At 54.5% G+C, this 18,349-nt stretch overlaps 2 protein-coding genes across 2 annotated transcripts; both read right to left on the bottom strand.

The window, feature by feature from the left end:
- Positions 1-208: 208 nt before the first annotated feature.
- On the bottom strand, positions 209-1,844 carry HOXC12 (homeobox C12). The gene is made up of 2 exons (XM_060604344.2): positions 1,238-1,844; positions 209-447 (listed from the first exon to the last, which is right to left on the bottom strand). The coding sequence occupies exons 1-2, from the start codon at positions 1,842-1,844 to the stop codon at positions 209-211; spliced, it is 846 nt and encodes a 281-aa protein (XP_060460327.1).
- Positions 1,845-10,691: 8,847 nt separating this feature from the next.
- HOXC13 (homeobox C13) lies at positions 10,692-17,724 on the bottom strand. Its single transcript, XM_060604345.2, has 2 exons — positions 16,992-17,724; positions 10,692-11,466 (listed from the first exon to the last, which is right to left on the bottom strand). The coding sequence occupies exons 1-2, from the start codon at positions 17,722-17,724 to the stop codon at positions 11,210-11,212; spliced, it is 990 nt and encodes a 329-aa protein (XP_060460328.1). The 3' UTR covers positions 10,692-11,209.
- Between the last annotated feature and the right edge of the window lie 625 nt (positions 17,725-18,349).

The following is an 18,349-nucleotide window of genomic DNA, read 5'->3' as shown; positions in this document are numbered from 1 at the left end:
CTGGCTTCTTCCCTTCTCTCTGGGACCTGGCAGGGCCTGCTGGGGGTGTGTGGGAGGGAACCACAAACAAAACAGACAAGAGGATGTCCAGGGAGGGCCTGCCAGAGATGCCTGGCGTTCTAAGCGGGGACTGGGTCCCAGGCAGCGCCCCCTCTTGCTCCCTGCCAGAGACAGGCTCAGTCCGGGGCCGGTGCCCGTGTCTTGCCGCCTAAAAGAAGGAGAGAGCTTGCTCCCTCAACAGAAGTCTTTTCTTTTTCATTCTCCGGTTCTGAAACCAGATCTTGACCTGCTGGTCACTAAGATTCAAACGGTCTGAGAGTTCCCTCCGGCGCTGCCGCGTGATGAACTCGTTCACCAGAAACTCCCCCTCCAGCTCCGCCAGCTGCAACTTCGAATAGGGCTTGCGCTTCTTCCGGGAGCGGCTGTGGATCGGGTACCAGGGCGCGCCTGGGTGGAGACGAACCGGCAGCGTTGGCCAGAGGACCAAGAGGTGACAAGCCCAGTGCCCTCGGTCCTTCCCCAGCCCTTTGCACCTTGGCCTAACCGCCCAACCCCAGGCCTCTCCTCTCCCATCTCCCATCTCCTCTCTTCTACGCAGACCCCCATCCCCATCAACTCTCCCACCTTCACCATCCTCTTTCCCCCCTTTCACTCCTCCTGGCCTCCTCGACTGGACTTCCCACCGTAGTATCCCTGGACCCTCTGTGCTTCGAACCCCTCACTTCTCCCCAAAGCTCTCCTGCTCCGGGATATCCTGGCCCCTTCCTTTCACCTTCTCCAGGATGTGCTGGGTCCCTGATCAGCTAGAACAGACATGAATGAGCCAGTGGCCAGAGTAAACCAGGTCCACTGGTGTTTCTTAAGAGAGGGAGAAAAAATGTAGGTAACGGGAGTCTGTGCCAAGGCGGGGGGTGAGGTCCTAGAGAGCAGAGACCAAGCTCTCGGTCCCCACCCCCCACCCCTAGGCCTGGGGAAGTCTAGGTCAGAATCCCCTTCGCCGGAGCTCCCTGCCCCCTCTAGCCAGCCGCAGGTCCAGAAAAGGGGAATCTCTCCAGCTCTTTTATGGGGATATTTACATGTTTATAGGCGCTCCCCCCACCCCGCACTTCTTTTTAAAAGAAGCCCTTCCTCACCACACATTCTGTCACCCCAGGCGGCCCTAGCTCAGTCCTACCCTGCCCGCCCCGGTGAGCTGTCCGGTCCTGAGTACGCCTCAAGAGTGGGCCGGGGTCCTTACCGCTGGCCGAGAGCCCGCCGCCGGGGTTTAAAGGCGATACCAAGCTGCCCGGGTCGCCGGCGCCGGCGCCCTTGTTGCCCTCGTTGAGCAGGGACGAACTGGAGTCGGATTCCAGTGACTGGCACGAGGGCGGGTCGTGCGGGGGTCCCGCGCCCCCGTCGCCGCCGCCGCCGCCCGCCGCGTAGTCGTACTTGAAACCGAGCGCAGGGGGCCCCGACGGCTCCAGCGGCAGCAGCGCCGCCCCCGGCCCGACTCCTGGGCCCGGGTCGCGCCCGCGCTCCTCACGCTTCAGGCCGCCGCCGCCCTCAGCGCACGGCTCGCGGTAGTAACCCTTGCTGTCCTCCACGCGCGCCAGCTCGCACGTGCGGCCAAAGGGCGGGTTGAGCGACACCGGGCTGCCGAGATAGGGCTGCGGGTAGCCATTGCAGGGCTCCGCCGACGGCCAGGGCAGCGAGCACACGTTGTCACGGCGCGGGTAGGACAGCGAAGGCAGCCCTGGCAGCTGCGCCCCGGACGCGCGGAAGTTGGGGAAGTAGAACGTGTCTCCCGTGTGGATGTTCACCAGCGGCCCCACAAACCCGGGATTCAGGAGATTATGCTCGCCCATTTCCGCGGGGCCCGGCCGGCAGCTTCTACTTTATTGCTATCTGACATTAAACATAGTTAAACCTGCACCGGCCACCCATTGGCCATCAGGCTCACGTGGGCGCCGCCGCCAGGGGGATGGGTGGGGACAGCGAATCCCCCCACCTTGCACCAACTCCAACTTCCCCCTTCCCCACTCTGGGGTGGGGGGGGGGGAGAGACAAAACTCGGGGGCAGATTTAGTCGTTGGTTTCTGGTTTTTAAAAATATCATAAAACCTAATGCAGATAGTGAGTCAATCGCCCGACCCGGGGCAAAAGGGAAAAAGCCACACCAAAAATCCCTGCACATACACACTTCTGCACCATGCACCCCCCCCCCCAGATGTATTATCTTCTCGCCAACAGCTGGCCAAGCACAGCCTGTCCCTCTTTAATTAGCTCCTTTATTAACTAAAACCGTTGGAATTTACAATATCTCCCCAATAAATTACTATTAGATATTGTGTCATATAAAGTTTACTGGCTGTTTAAGGAGACGGATGAGCCCTTTGGCTCGGGGTTTATTTACAGTAGAGGCGAAGTGGGGGTAAGGACAGGTTTCCCTGCCACGGTCTTTCCCAGCCCTGCTACTGCGGTGCTCCCCCTCCTCAGCTCTATCTGCACAGGAATTTGGGGGGACACAGGGTCCTTTCCTCCAGGAAGGACTATGAGAGAATTGCAATGCTGGGTATTCCCACCTCCCCCCCCCCCCAAGCTGGAAGCCACCCTAGCCTCACATTTCTACTCACCATTATAGGACAGATGCAGAAAGGAAGCAGGAAAAGGAGGTGCCCAGCTCGATGTGGACTTGACTACCTGCTCTTGAAAACCTGGGGGCCTGAACTACTCTTCCTTGGGACTTTTGTGGGTCACATGAGTTTCTGGGGGGTCTTCTGGAGTCTTTGCAGCAAGAGGCTCTGGGACTCCAGCAGAGCTTGGGCTGGCCTGAGAGGCTCCCGATTCCCACTTCGGAGTAGACCCCCACACTCCAGAACCATCTAAGCCTGCCGCTGGGACCATCAGATGGGGGTGCCAATGTCAGTAGGTGTGCTGGGAGTGAGGGAGAGGGATCCGGAGAATGATCTTATTGGGGGCTTAAAATTATATTTACGGTGCTAACCTCGGCAGCTCCTTTCAGAAAAGGCTGAGAACCCGACGCTGGCCATTGATGAGATTAATCGACATCTGGAAACCACAATCTGATCTCAACCAGGTCCACAGAATACAGATAAGCGGATTAAAATGAAAAACAAAACAAAGCCTTCAGCACTAGGTGTATCCTATTGGTGCCTAGTAGACAAAATACTCGGATTTCTATTTGATTGTTTCAGGCTCCTCTACAATATGAACGGCTTTAAGTAATACAAAGTCCAACAGATAGTTCAGCAAACGTCTACATACGGGGAAACATCGGAAGAGCTAGATGGAGAAACCGAGGGTCTCCGCGAAAATCGGGCAGAAAGCAACCCACGTAGGTGAAAGTTAAGTATCTGAGAATGAGCTGAACCTACAAAAGCAGATCTAAGCGGAGGCTTCTCATCTCCCCTTTTCTCCCTCTCTCCTCTGCAGGACGCGGCAGAGAGAAACTCAGATTCTTCGAATTCCACAGCTCGCCAGGCGATTTCATTTCCTAAACCCGAACTGCTCCCTCGGACAGAAATTTGTCTGCGAGAGCGTCTCCCCCTGCCCGGCGCAGCTCAGAGCTCCCAGCGCGGCGCCCGCCCCTCGCCCCGCTTCCCCTTCCCCTTCCCCGCCCCGGCTGCCCCGGCTGCCCGGCCAGGCCCCTCCCGCCCCCAGGAGCCCGCCCCACGTCCGCCGGGCCCACTTGCCGGAACCGAGGCCGAGCGGTGAGATGCTAGCCCCGTGCAGTCACCTCCAGTCAGAACCGCGCGAGCCGGGGCGCCGAGCGGCGGGCAGGAGACCGCCTGGATTGGCCTTTTGGTGCCTAATTGATTACGGGGCTGCGCGGCTGCAGAAAGAAGCATCCCTGCGCCGCAAGTTCCACGTCACAGCATCTCCAACATTCTATTTATGCCCCCTTTCCGAGATGCATTGATGAGCACCACTGAAAATTTAATTTTTAAAACATTTATTTGGGGGTGAGTTGGGTCCTCCAGATTAAAAAAAAAAAGGGTGTGTGTGTGTGACTTGAAGATTGTTGCTGTTTTCGACCAGAACACTGCGCAGGCAGCAAGGTCTCCAGGCCTCCAGGCCTCCGTGCTCAGCCGCTATTGTTGGTGTGAGGGATGCCGAGCTGAGCTGCGCGGAGTAATCATTAGTCCGTGTGGGGCAGAGGCTTCTGCCCATTCTCTTTTACTCTTCCAGATGACTCCAGTCTCCTTGAGAGGGGACCCCAGGAGGAAGGCCTCAGCCTCCCCGTGTCCCTCCCTAGTTGGAAAATCTCAGGCCCAGAGCCCGGCACGCTGCCCTCCGGCCAGGCCGCTGAGCACACAGAGCCGCGGCCACAGGGCGGCAGATAGAACGCTGGGGGAAATGAGAACGGAGTGAGGGCTTTCTTCTTCCAGTGTCTCCCAGTCGGATCCGGCCCCAACTGAAAAGGCCACTTTCCCCAGGTTTCGGACTCTGTGGGCAGTGGCACACGCACACATCCCTCCTGGTTCCGTGCAGCTGGCCCTGCTTCCTCTCAGGGAGAGCCGCCGAGAACCACCAGCCACGTTCGCATCCCGGGTCCGGCTCCTCGAGGCCCATCGTGAGCCTGAGGGTTTTCAGGATGCCGGCGAGGACCCAGGCAATCCCAGTGCGCCACCGCTGATCTGTCCACCTTCAGGGAACCCAGCCACACACGCAGCTCGGCCCCTGCCTTAACCCAAGCTCCCACGAACAGGCCCCTGAGCGCCGCGCCCAGCCTGGGTCCCCGGGGCCGGCGGGAGGCTCGGGTGCGAAGCCTCAAATTTAAAACCGTCCTCGGCGGCGGGAACCGACTGCGGCTGAGGGAGGGGGACCTGGAGGGACTCGCAGCTCAAAGCGCCGGGTAGCTGCGTCTAACCGAGAGTTTTATCCAGCCGCATTTCACAGCCCACATGCAAAACTATAATTGGCCAGACCCAGGCTCTGGAACCGCGGAGCGATCTGTGCGTCCGCTCGCCCGCACATTCATCAAATCACAAGGTTAGTGGAGGCGGCCTGCCTGCTGGCCCCTGAGCCACGGGCTCCTGCTGTAGCTGGCCTGACTCCACCATGCCCCGCTCATTAACTCAGGGGTTAATTATAACTGAAGGCTAGGACGCGGCCCAAGGCTCTCCTTGAAGACCCGAGGCAGTCCTCGTGCTGCGGCGCACCCACCAGCTGGCCCCCGCGCCTCCTGTCTGCATCCCTCCCGCGTCCGCGCGGTGACAGGGGGCCAAGCGGCTGCGGGAGGCTCAGGCCACCGAGGAGCGATTGCTAGCTGCTGTGATCTGGCTCCCCCACCGACCCCAGGTCAGAATTATTCGGCGCGGTGCTGCCTTCTCCACGGTCAGTTGAGAGGCCTCGGTGGCCCAGTTCAAGGTCACTGCCTAGTTTGCAGAAAGCGGTTCTGCCGCGTATGCAAATGAGTCAGGGCCTGGGCCCCGATGGGGGGTGTGTTGGCACTGAGCGGGCGGGGATAGGGGAGAGGAAAAGCGGCCGATGAGGAAGGTCTGGACCCCCATCCGACCCTTCAGACCTCTCTATTTCGTTCCTTTGGGGCGGGTCCGCCTTGGTTCAGCATCTTTGTCGGGTTCAGACAAGGCTGAGGGATGGAGGTAGGAGAACTCCGTCTCCTCTTTCTTCCCTTCCCTAACTCCTCCATGGGTCGGAGCCCACCTTGGTTCCCAGTCACCCCTCCGGGTGTCCAGGACTTAAGAAGAAAATAGGGAGACCCCTTCTCCAGGTGCTGCTTTCTAGGGATCTGCAGCCTGACGGGAAGAAGGGGGGGAGGCTTTAAAGGAACCTTGGGTGAGGGGCCCAGTCAGGCTTTCAAGCTCACACAAGAGGCCTGGGGTCAGCAGCGAGCTTCCTTACCTCCTCTAATCCTTCTGCGGCATCTCTGGGCCCGCTCCCACCACAATGGCCACTCAGGAAATGAAGGGGGGGTCCCAAGCGGGGACATCTGGAAGACCATGTCTCCACCTCTCACCTGAGCATCCCTAAATGGGCCCTCTTCCCCCCTTTTCTCCGTTCTTTCGGCGCACCAATGGTTAAATAGTTTCGCGGCTCTGACATTTTCCCCCTCCGCCAGCAGAGGATCTCCTCCGCCTAGTGAATTACTGAGTGTCAGGAAAGGTGTGGGGACCAAGTTTAAAAAAAAAAAGAAAGAAAGAAAGAAAGAAAAAAACCACTCCCATCAAACGCCACACCCACAGCCGCCTGCACCGTATCCGGGAGCCCAGGGCCTGGTCTCCGCGACCTCGAAGCTCCGTAAGGGGTGAGGACTACCCGAGTGCCCTCTGCCCCACAGCCAGCGGCTCGCAGTGACCATGGCTTCTCGCCAGGCCTAGCCCTGGGGAGAGGCCAAGACATGCCTGGGGTCTACTCTGCCCAGCCATCCACTGCTTCCCAAATCCAAGCCCCAAGTCCAGGGCTGGGAGGGGGTAAAGGGGGGTGCACGGGCGGACTGGGGTGGGGGCAACCGGCCCAGGGGGCGGGTGGAGGTTGGAGACTGTGCTGCGAATCTCGAGGCTGGGCTGGAAGAGCGGGAGTCTACTTACCTTTGGAGACAGAAGAGGTTCAGAAGGGTGCGGGGCGGGGATTCTCAGCCTCTAGAAACCTTCTGGAAGCCCCCTCCCCAAGGCCGCCGCCGGCCCAGCCTGGTATCTGAGAAGGGCGGGGCGGAGGAGGCGGAGGGAGCGGCCAGCGGTAGGCGCGCGGGAGCTGAGTTGCAGAACATCTCTGGAGAGGCCGCCTTTTATGGGCGTTATTAGCGCCCCTGTCTAGACTGGAGACGACACCTCCTCTGTGTGTAAACAGAGGCGGCGGGCCCTGGCGGGAAGAGGGATGGCGCGTCAAGGGGGCGAGCGGCCCTCCCCTTCTCTGGCCACCGGAAGATCAAGGCCTTTTCCACCCTGCCCCCCTTCCCTGTGTTCCCTGTGATGTCAAGGTCAGAAAGACCTAGTCACGGTCAAGGCTAAAAGAGGAAGAGCCTGGTTGGTTGTGAAAAAGCTCTGGCCCCCTCCTCCTCCCAGAAGCCCCTCGCTCCCCAGGGCCCCTCAATCCTCCACCAGCACAGGTCTGGATACACATCTGCCCGAACCAGCACTTGGAGTTTTTTTGAGGGGTGGGCTCCCGACACCATTCAAGTCGGACACAGGTGGATCCTAGGGTGGGGAGCTCGTTTTTGAACAGGGGGACCTGCCTCAGGGTTCCCAGCTCCAATCCCTGAAAGATGGAGACTGGCCCAGGGACCGCCCCTGCCTCACACCCACACTGGCCTGCTGACCCAGCCGCCTGTGGATCAGCCTCAGGAGCAGATGGTTTGGAGACAGTCGTGGAGGGATCTCCCTGAGAACTACTGGCCTTGCTCTCTCAGGTGGGTTCTTGGCTGTGGGACTACCGGCTAAAAGGCCTATTCTGCTGGCCCTGGGTCTGGGGACTAAGATGTGGGTGGGGAAGGGTTTTTCCCTCAAGCCCAGGAAAGGATCTAACTGAGACTTCCCTGGCAGCCTGGTAAAGTGACCTCCAGATGGAGAGTCCTGTGGGGTTCCAACCCAGCCAGGTTCCTTAGTCCTGGACGGGGGGACAGGGGGAGGCATGGGGAGTGGGGAGTGAGACTGGATCATGAGAAAGATCGCAGGATCCTCAGTCCCAGAGGAGAAAGGCTGTAGTCTGTTTCCAGGGGAAACAGCCCTTCACACCTCCTGTATCCCCTTGCAACCTAATGTGTATTGCAGCCTCTCACACCAACACTAGGAGACTGGCCTTGGAAAGAAAGGCTACTTATAGATTTGAATAAAGAAAAGAAAACACACCCTACACTCTGAGATAACAACATTCCTACTTACATGCTTGCACACACACAAGGGGCAGTGAAGGCTGAGGAAATTCTCCACTCGTCAAAAGCTCTACACACACACAAACACACACACGTGGCTGCACACGAGTGTGCACATGCACACATACACCTTCACAGGAATGTCTCACTGAGTCCCCAAAGACAATGCCAATTCTTGGAGGAAGAAAAGTTAAGGGACCAACACAATCGGGAAAAGAATAATACATCTTCCCAACTTGGCCTCCCCAGAACACACACTCACAGGATACCTGTCTAGCACAGGAATGGCCATTCTCATGCTTGCTTACTCTTATGGGAGAGGCATCTCCAAAACATATCCAGGCACGATAACTCTCCAAAACCCATCCAGGCACATCTAATCCAGGGCGGGAGAGGGTCCTAAACACCCTGGCACACTGGGGCTCCCAGGGTCTCAAGGAACTGCAGTCTTTGCCTGGGTTTCCAGTGTCCCCAGGAGTCTGCCTGTGCTTCCTCCTTTTTTCCATCGCCCCCTTCTGGGGCCTTACGGAGGGTCCCTCTGTGTGGGAAGACTCGCTCATAGGTGTGGGTTTGCATGCAGAAGTGGAGAGATCCCTTGGAGAACTCCAGACTTCTCTTTTCCCCCAGTCTCCAACTTCCGCTTCTCTGGCTGTCATGGGACTAGCCAATGTACCCTTAACTCAAGAGGGATGGGGGCCCATATCAAGAGAGCCCCAGGCTTCTTGTCTACTCCGTCCCTTTTTCTGACACACATTTAGTCTTCGCCTCTTTCCACCTCAGGAGAGACTCGGGGTTCTGGGAAGATGTTAAGGTGGTGGGTGGGGAGATGGAATTCAGAACCAGCCTTATTCCTGGGAGGTTCACCTATTCCCCCCTTAACACCCCACTTCCCAGCATGTGATTCTTTGATGGCTAACCCGGAGTTGAAATGGAGTAGAACAGGACCAGGACCGGCCACCGCATCAGTAGCAGAGGCTCTACCAAGAGTGAATTCTTGAGGCTCTTTGTCTGTGAGACTCCGTGGCGTGTGTGTGTGTGTGTGTGTGTGTGTGTGTGCGTGCATGTGTCTCACCGCCAGAAACGTTTATTTAAATAAAATTGTAAGAATTTCAACCATTGGGCAAAGGGAGATCGGAGAACTCTGATTTCCAACCCAACGCCTCCGGTCTTTCTGTGTCTCAGGAGAGAAAAAAATATTATATATAAATAAAAATTGCTGCAGTAAAGATTTAATCTGAGATAACATTGTTTTAGGCTATACTGCTTTTTAAAAGTCTCTTAACCTGACAACTTAACGATCTCATTAACTCCGCCAGATAGGGAGATAGGCACGGAAGGACGCGACGGGGGAAACAAATTAGTGGCAGAGTCCACGCGACTCCTGACTGCCTGGAAGACTGTGGTTCCCAGCAAGGCTGGAGAAGGAAAGTGGGGTTGGCTTAGTGAACTGCAGGACCAAAGGGTCCTATCGGCCTGATGTCTCGGCATAGATTGATGGAAGACAAAAGAGAGCAGCCCAAGAACGCTGAGCTTGCGGGCTACACGCCAGCAGGACAGGCTGTGCAGGCCCTTCCTAGCCCCAGCCCTGAACCGGCTACCCTTCTGGGGGCAGGAGGGCCCCTACCACCGTCCGCTACCGCCACAGCATCCAGCTCCAACTGGGTGCTTGCTGCCTTCTCACCTCCTAAATCCAGGCCTGACCCCCAACTATTAACCGAGGTCAATGGCAACGTACTTTTCTCACTCACCTGCTTCGGGGCCTTCCCAGTTGCTAATCACACCCATTTCTTCCCAACATACACTCATCTATTCTGAGGACGGCGTTTTTCTCCTGTCTAGATCACATCAACAACCCAAGTAACTCACTTTAGAAATGTAAGCGGAACAAAATAGGAGTTTGGAATTTACCCGGCTGGGGGTGATGTCTACATTCCTCCCCTTGCTCGCCCGGGCTGAGTCAGGGTATCAGGGATGGCCCTGACGAGCAAGAGGACAGAAGCGTCTTCAGAAGGAATCTGAGCGATAAAATCAAGGCAAAAAAAAAAAAAAGATTTTATTTTAAAAACAGGTTTGTGGGGTTCTTTTTCTTTTTGCATTCAGTACGTTGTCATTCAGACATCACAATACTATATACAGATACACACATTTTAAAAAAGCCTATTTCTGATGAACATTTCAAAAGAACACTGTTTTGTAATGCACCAGTGGGAAGGGAGAAGGTGAGGGGCCTCCCCCCCCTCAGCAGTGAGTTGGCCTTTGAGGAGGGAAATGTTAGGCGGTGTCTATATTAGCTGGTTAATTGGGGGCTGGTTATTTTGGCCTTCTGGAAGAAAACTGCTTTCCTCTGGACAACCAGTAAAAGTGAAAGTGTGAGGCTGTCTCCTCAGCTATGGCCTCCATGGAAGGGCAGCTGGAGAGGGGCTGTGCTGGGGGACCCACTCTCCATCCCATTGGAAGAGAAGTTTGTCCTTTCCTTAGAAAAACGTTCTGCTTCTGTGCCTGGCCTGATCCCCAGTAAAGAGAGGGAGAGGGAAAGAGGAAGGAGAGAGAGAGAGAGAGAGAGAGAGAGAGAGAGAGAGAGAGATTGATTTAGCAGCGTGGTTGGAGTTTCCATCTCCTTGGATCTCTGCACGTTGATGGAGAGCAGAACACAGGAGGCAGTGGGGACTCCAGAGAAATTCAGCTTCCTGGTTGAGGTGGGGGCGGGCAGTTCCCCCACCGATTCCAGCTTTTGTTGAAACAGGGAAGAAAGAAAACCTACGCGCTGTCTGTACTCCAATCACGATGCCAGATCCCTAACAAGTATCATTAATATTAACGCGACTTTTAAAATATGCACAGAAAATCTTAACTGGGAAATCTTGCCTAACTAAGGAGCGCGGGAGGGACTGGGAACAGGAGGAGGAACTGGGGGGGATGGTATGAGCTCACCAGGTCCTGCACCGAGGCCCCACCCTCAGGAGGGTCATCAACCTGCCTGGGCAAAGGATGAGGCAAGAATGGGGTCATTCGGGATCCCCCAACCCTGCTTTGGTTGGAATGATCGGGCTCTCTGCTGCCATTAGGTTTTCTGGCAAGCCAAGGTCGAGGGCAAAGGGATGTGGAGGCAGTTAGCCTTCCTCCCACAGCCCACCCACACCCACCTCCAAAGCTGTAGAGGCTAGTAGGTCCCATCTGCATGGGGGTGGGGGTTGAGGATGGGGTGGGGAGCAGGGGGCTGCGGAACTCGCCCTCGGATCCTCTCTGCCTCCCGCGACGCGGTTACTCTTTCTCGTTAACATTAAATATTCGTCCGCACCGGCGAAGCGTCCATCGGTGGGTTCGGTTATGGTACAAAGCGGCGACATAAATAGATGGGGCGGGTGGCCAGATGGGCGGTCAGGTGGAGTGGAGATGAGGCGCTTTCGATTTGCTGACCACCTTCTTCTCTTTGACCCGCCGGTTCTGAAACCAGATGGTGACCTGGCGCTCCGAGAGGTTCGTGGTGGCAGAGATGCGCCGGCGCTTCTCTTTGGTGATGAACTTGCTGGCCGCGTACTCCTTCTCTAGCTCCTTCAGCTGCACCTTGGTGTAGGGCACGCGTTTCTTGCGCCCTCGCCGATAGCTGCTCACCTCGGGCTGTAGGGGAACCACGTCTGGGGGGGAGAGAAAGAAGGCGGGCGGCAGGAAGTGAGTCGTGTGTCTGGACCCTGGACCGACCAGGCTGTGCGCCCCAGGTTGCACCACCGTGTAGGCGCAAGGTTGCGGCAGGGATTCCAAGGGGACAGAGGGATTGCCCCCCAGTCCTTTGTGCCTCTGTTATGAGCAAGGCCACCGCTAAGGCGAGGTCACGGGTGTGTTGCCCCTAATGCCAACTTGAAAAGAGGGGAGGGGGCGCCAAAAACTTGGGAATCGAAATAAATAACATTTTCAGGCAATGTTTAAAAAACAAGTGCAAAAAAATCCATGATAAACAAAATCACAAATTTTAAAATAAACGTGGGACCAGTAGTACTGATTTTTTTCTTTTGCCTCCGGCTCCAATATGGCTCTGCACAGCACTCATTATTAGACTCCTGTACCTGTAAAAGGGTCCCTACAAATTCCACCCTGGTCTGAGGGTCTAGAGGATTGCAGGTATTCAGGAAAATTCCTCCTTCCTGCAGTTAGATTATTTGGGCAACCATCAGTATAGACTGTGCCATTATCAGGGGGGAAATGTTCTGTTGTGTGTTTGAGGGAGAGCATGGCTGAGAGACAGCTTCGGTGGGCACAGACCACCAAGTGGGGCCTCATGCCTTTGGTCACTGCCTCTACCCTAGGAATCGGAGACCTGTACGAAGAGGTAGAGAAGAAAAGTATCCAGGTGAAGCCAGCCTGCCTGGGAGCCCATCGCTCTAGAAGTCCAATGTTGTGAGCCATTTAACGACATCCAAGGTAGGAGGTCCTGGACCTGAGTTGTAGGGAATCAGGCTCCTGGAGGTAAGGGGTCCACACCCCAGGGTCTGCCCACCAAAGGAAGTACCAGGAGAGACCTCTGGGCTAAAACCCACTGTTCACATAAGTCTTCTACAAAAAGAACTCAGTGCCCCTCCTCTTGCCCCTACAAGTGTCCACTCACCAAGACAGCAAATTCTGCTCCAAAGACCTCTCCTCTCCATTCCTCCAAAGTTGAGGGAAACTGTGGCCATCGCATGCAGGAACACTAACCTTAAACCCTAAGTACCTTGTTATCCCAACCACTGCTAGTTCAATTTCTTTATGCTCTGTGAATTTCCCAGGAACTAAGAACAATATATTTCACTTATATCCCCCTTCCACTCCACTCTCATCCCTGTTAATAAAAAGGTCATGGCAACACTTTCAAGGGGAAGTGGGGAATGGGGGGGGGGACTATCTGAATAATTCACCCCTCAATTTAAAAAAAATGTCATTGTTAGACTTCTTCAGGTAAAAGCCAATGATGAGGACTGAATATTTGAGGACCCCCCTTCATTCTTAGTGCCCTTTGGAAGTAGAGAGGCAGTCCAGAACATAGACACAAAGCTCTTCCTGAAATGCTTGTTCTCACCCCACCCTCATAAAACACCTTCTCTACACCATTGCCATTAGGTCTGCTCTCATCCAGGAATACTTGTCTACACAGGCTGGAAAGAGAAGAGGGTCACAATCAAATGCAGTGGGAAATAAAGCACTCAGGAAGAATATGTGAAAAGGGGGGTTCCAATGGCCTGGTTTAGCTGTCGTCATGATGCCAATTTCTCAGGAAAATTGTTGGACTTGTCACCTGTGTCTGCCTATGTAGGAATGGGCCAAGGCTTTTTTTAAAAAATCTGAAACACAAAACAACTTCACTTTCACAGAGCTCCTTTGGGTTAAAAAGGATTTTTTTGCACCAGATAATCTTTAACCATCTCTCAGTGCTCAAATCTGTTTTACTCTTACAGATGTAGCCATGATTCAGGAGATGGGTGATTCTGGGACAAGAGTAACATGAAGACAGTAAGTAGTGATACCATGAGGTATCTGTCTTTAAAAAAAAATAAATCCTTAGAACATTTTTTTCAGGTTTATTTTTATTAAGCCCAACTTACAAGATGAGGAATGTGACGCTTAGAGTGGGTAAAATGACTTAAGAAGCAGAGCCAGATTTTAAGCCGAGATTTTCTGACTCGACATCATGATGTAGTATGTTCTGAAATGGAAATAGCCTATCTTGTACAATCCAGCTCCAAAATACCTCCTTTTCACTGGAGAGCAAAATGAGATAAAGTGGGTTTCGGTTCCTGAATTAACCAGCTAATTGTCCCTGATTTTTTATCTCATTTTCTCAAAATGCTCACAGTTACCTTCCCAATTTTGGATCCCCTAAACCCAACTCTAAATTTCTGATGAGGGTCAATCAACACAATCCTTAAAAATCAGTTTTGAAAAACAGATAACTGGTCTAAATTGGTTATTTTTCTCTATAGGATGCCGAGGCTTGATTTGCCCAAGTGTTTAATGGATCTGACCAAAATGTTGGTTGTTTTGGCCTCCTGGAAAAATACGTTCAGTCTTGCCTTCTCAAAGAAGCCTCCTTTAATTGTCCGCTGTCTTGTCTGGAAAGGAATTGGGATCCACAGATGTAGAAACATCTGGAAGTTTAGACCTCAAGTTGTGTCTATGCTGCCTAAAGTAAGTAGGGGACTTGGTTATTAATTTTACGATCAGGCCTTCCCTAACCTCCCTCCAGAGCATCTACACACACACACACACACACACACACACACACACACCCCACTTCATACCTGAGGATCTAACAGACACCTTTGAAAAGTGAATAAAAATCAGATCAATGCTCAGCTCTAGCTTACTCTTGGGGTCCTGTGTATGGTTCCTACTGCCCACTGGCTCTTGACCACCCACTCTTACAACAGAGCTCTGCGCCCTGTAGAGGACTTTGTCCAGCCAGGAATCCTAGCTCCTCTTCTCAACCATAATCCAAAGCTTATCAGTAGGGACTTCCAATATGACCCAAAGAACCCACTATTTCATTTTATTGGTCTCCCCTAATCCTATCTGACTCTGTCTCTCCCTGTCCTCTCTGCCCCCCACCCCCAATTCTGATTCTATCTTGGAATTTTTGCTGATTCTCTTCTGGAATTTTTGCCTCTCTCTGTTTAAAAAAAAAAAAAAAAATCTATCTCACCATAGGAAGGAAAAAAAAAAAAAGAGCAATGAAACAAGGGTCTCTATAATTGGGGGAAGGAAGAAGCCACAACACATCTTGGCTCTAATTATCTGGATCTTTCTGAACAATTGCCTCCATATCCCACACCAGCCCAGACTGCCATAGATGAGGTTTCTCAGAGCCAGAGGCGCTAAAGAGAGACAGTAGTGTTTATGCCTAGATGCTGCCGGAAAAAACCACAATTGCATAGACAGAGTTATCTGGAAATCTCACTACTTCTAAAAGATCTCTGTGTGGGTAGAAAGGTGGAGGGTGTCTGAAGATAATTTCTTTTTCATCTGCTTTTTTGCCTGGACGTCTGCACTCACTGAGATACACCAGCCTGGTTCTATTTCTACACAGGGAGTGTGTGAGCCCATAGCTGCTGAGACACAGTGGGTTTTATATCCATTTCCATGCCGTAATTTGCAAGTGTATTAAATCTCAATTGGGCTGTATTTTTTTTATTTCAAAGATATTTTTCTCTAGGAGGCTATGATCAAAAAGTGTTTATTCTGAGCAGTTTCCCGCCCCCCCCCCCCCGCCCCGGGAATCTTTAAGATGTATATTTTGCTCAAAGATATTTCTGAGCTTCTCTCCAATCCTTCACCCCCACCTCCCTCCACATACACAAGGATGCCAGAGTATCCTTCTCTTCACCTCTCTAAGCTAAACCCATTGCCCATTGCTCTACACCTGTGCCTCTGCCCACAGTGGGCCAGGTGGCCATCTGCTCCCCTGCCCCTTGGCCCCTTGGCATGGCCTACCGGCTCCCCCTGCTCCAGGAATTCCTGCTGGACCCCTGTCTCCAAAGGAGTTTTCCATTTGGGTGAGATGGAGAATTAAAGGGCCGTCTCTCTGTAATACATGATTGTATACTTACATGTGAATTGCCTATCGTCTAGAAATGTGTCATCATGTGTTTCATATTAGGTAGTTAATAACAGAAATTATTCTATAAAAATATTATGGCCAATACAGAGTCGGTAACGCATGATACCAACGTACTAAAATTCTATCATCCTGCAATCTTCTGGCAGCCAGAAATGGGGTGTCTAGTGTGGGTCCCACCCTGATATTCAGTTGTGTTATACTAAGTAATCTCATAATATTTGCAAGAATGTTAGTTTCTACACTTTTTAACACCATTCAGTGATTTTTTTTTCACCATCTGCCCTTTCCCCAATCCCGGATGCAGAGGAATTTTCAGGTCCACCCTTAGGAGGTCTTCAGATCTATAATTCCTGGTGAAAATGTCCCTGGGCTCACATGTAGAGCTGGAGGCCCCTTTACATAGTATGGGGAGACATTTGTGGCTTCTCTGGGCCCCCCAGGACTCCTGTAGGCAATAGAATGGAGCCAGTCAACCCTCTCCCATCAGGCTCTGCATACAACTAGAGCAGACTTAGGCTCTGGATATGTAATTTGTCAGCGCAGTGCTGAATCCTAAGCTCCTGATGTGAATTTGACAAACCTGGAACTGACATTTCTCATCTGGGGAGTGGTGAGGATTGCAGGATCCCCTCTGGTTCAGTAATAGCCTCAGTTGAAAAACAAAAACAAAAACAGGACACTGGTAAATCCCCAGCACACACAGGCAAAGACTTAGGGGTCCCTAACCCGGGCCTGGATCCCAGCTCTATCCAGCACAGGTCTTCCGTCCCCTACTTCTCATCCTCATTCCCCTTTATCTGTGTTTGAAACATAGAAAACTCTCTTTCTCCCCGACATTTGGGGGAGTTCGTGGGGGAACACCCACAGGATTTGAGCTCAGTATGCCAGAGAGGCAAAGAAAATTTTCTATCCCTGGAGAGAGATGCAAACTCCCTTTTCTCTACACCCTCTCTAGAGATTTTAGTTGGGATCCCTTCATGATCGGGACATTCGTGGCGGAATTCTTAAAATAAATCAATGAAAGAAAATATTCTGCATTTCTTTAGAACCGGCAAATTAGACCCCTATCCAAAAAAACAAAAACAAAAAAACCTGTCTAGTGCCTGAACGATCTTGAAAATTCAGGCGAGGTAGTTCTTATTACACCCCCCCCCCCCCCCAATTTTCGGTGAGTTGAGGGTTTTGTCCTGGTGGTTTCAGATTCCAAAGCACCCAAGGCCCACCCCACCCCCATTCCTGGCTGGAAGCGGGCTACGGGGGGCCAAGAGCCGCGCGTGAGACTGGAGCAGGCTGGGGGAGGAGGAGGCGAGCTCCCTACCAGAGCGGAGCCGGCGGCCCGGCGATCGGGCGCCTCTGATTGCTTCACTCTCGGCCGGGCAGCTCCGGGGAACGTGTCGGAGCAGATTTCTTCCCCGGCGCATTCCTCAGCGCAGCTCGCCGGGCCGGCTCCATCGGCAGCCCAGCAGAGCCGGCGCGCCGGAGCCAGACGGCGGGGGTGGCTGAGGCGCGGAGCCCCGGGGCAGGCGGGGCGGGGAGGGGTCCCTGGCGACGGCGGCGCTCGGGCCCCTTCCTTACCTGGAAAGGGAGACTTCCAGAGGTGGGCGGACTGCGACTGCTCCTTGGAGCAATACACCTGACTGTCCCAGCCGTTGGAGAGAGCCCAATGCTGGTAGCCTTCGACGGGGATGAGCGCGTCGTGACGCGGCTCTGGGTGCCCGCTGATCCCAGGCACCACCGACACGTCCAGGTAGCCGGGCATCGCCTGGTAGGAGCTGGCGAAGCTGGGGTAGAAGGCGAACTCCTTGGCCCTGGAGGACAGGTCGTCACCCGGCAGGGCGCCCGATGGCTCCGGGTATTTATCACCCGGGTGGTAGGCGCAAGGCTTTTGCTGCAGGTTCACGTTGTGCGACAGGCGGCAGCCGTAGTAGCTGCCACCGAACGGGTAGCCGTAGCCCAGGGTGGCGCTGGACGAGGTGGGGGGCGCCGGCGGCGGGGCGCACTGGCGCGCAGCCTCTGGGGCGGGGATGTCCGTGTAGACGGCGCCCTGTGGGGCGCCCAGGGGAGCCGGCGGGCGGCCCAGCACGGGGTGCGGAAGCAGGTCGCGGCAGTGGCTGGCCGGGCAGCTGCTGCCCAGCCCGTCCATGCTGGGGGCTTTGCCGGGGCTCGCTCCGCTGCAGCCGCCCCCCGCGCCGCCCGCGCCGCCGCCTCCCCCGCCGCCTCCTCCGCTGCCACTCTCCGCCGCGCTGTCCTCATAGACGTACATAAGGCTCTCCGGCCAGCGCGGATGCAGGAGCAGCGAAGTCGTCATGACATGATCTGCTCGAGCTTTTTAAAAACTCCACTTGCCAGAGGCTGCGAGCTAGGGAGACACCTCGCTCTCTTTTCCCCTCCCCCATCCCTCCTCCCTTTCCTCCCTTCCCCTCCCCTCCTCCTCCGGGTGCTTCCACCTCCCTCCCCACAGTCCCTCTACGCATGCGGGGACACTTCATTAAGAAATCCGCCGTCTCCCGCCCGACTCCCCTCTGCACCCCTCCCGCGCCCGTGTGACGCGACCGGTGCACGTGACGCCGGAGCCAGGTCTCCTGGGGTTCCCACCCCTGGCGGTGGGGCGGGGCAAAGGGAAACTGGTCTCTGCTGATTGGCTCTCAGGAGGGGCAAAGAGGAGGGAGCTGGGAGATTTAAAGGGACAGGGCAACGCCCCCCTGGCAGGCCCGAGGGAGGGAGAGGGAGGAGGGGGAGGCTGAATTTGGCCGACGCAAAGGAGTCTGGAGACGCTAGGACTGTTCCTGGGCGCCTCCCTCTAGGTTTAGGTTTAGATCGTCTGTGGGGAAGACCGACCCCCACCCCAAAAAACGATCCCTGGGACTGGATTGGGGTTGGGGCTAAGGATAGAGGAGAAACTGCCTTTTTTTTCTCTTAATAAATAAACTAGA

The sequence above is a fragment of the Panthera onca genome, chromosome B4 (genome assembly GCF_046562875.1).
Source record: "Panthera onca isolate mPanOnc1 chromosome B4, mPanOnc1 haplotype 2, whole genome shotgun sequence".
Classification (NCBI taxonomy): Eukaryota; Metazoa; Chordata; class Mammalia; order Carnivora; family Felidae; genus Panthera; species Panthera onca.
The sequence above is the reverse complement of the archived record's forward strand: the minus strand, read 5'-3'. Positions and strand labels throughout refer to the sequence as shown.

Excerpts from the sequence above, each read along its gene's own strand:
- HOXC13 (XM_060604345.2), bottom strand. The coding sequence starts at position 17,724 with ATGACGACTTCGCTGCTCCTGCATCCGCGCTGGCCGGAGAGCCTTATG. Across the intron at positions 11,467-16,991 it reads CTGGAAGTCTCCCTTTCCAG|ACGTGGTTCCCCTACAGCCC; the intron begins GTAAGGAAGGGG and ends TCTCCCCCCCAG.
- HOXC12 (XM_060604344.2), bottom strand. The coding sequence starts at position 1,844 with ATGGGCGAGCATAATCTCCTGAATCCCGGGTTTGTGGGGCCGCTGGTG. Across the intron at positions 448-1,237 it reads CGGCGGGCTCTCGGCCAGCG|GCGCGCCCTGGTACCCGATC; the intron begins GTAAGGACCCCG and ends GTCTCCACCCAG.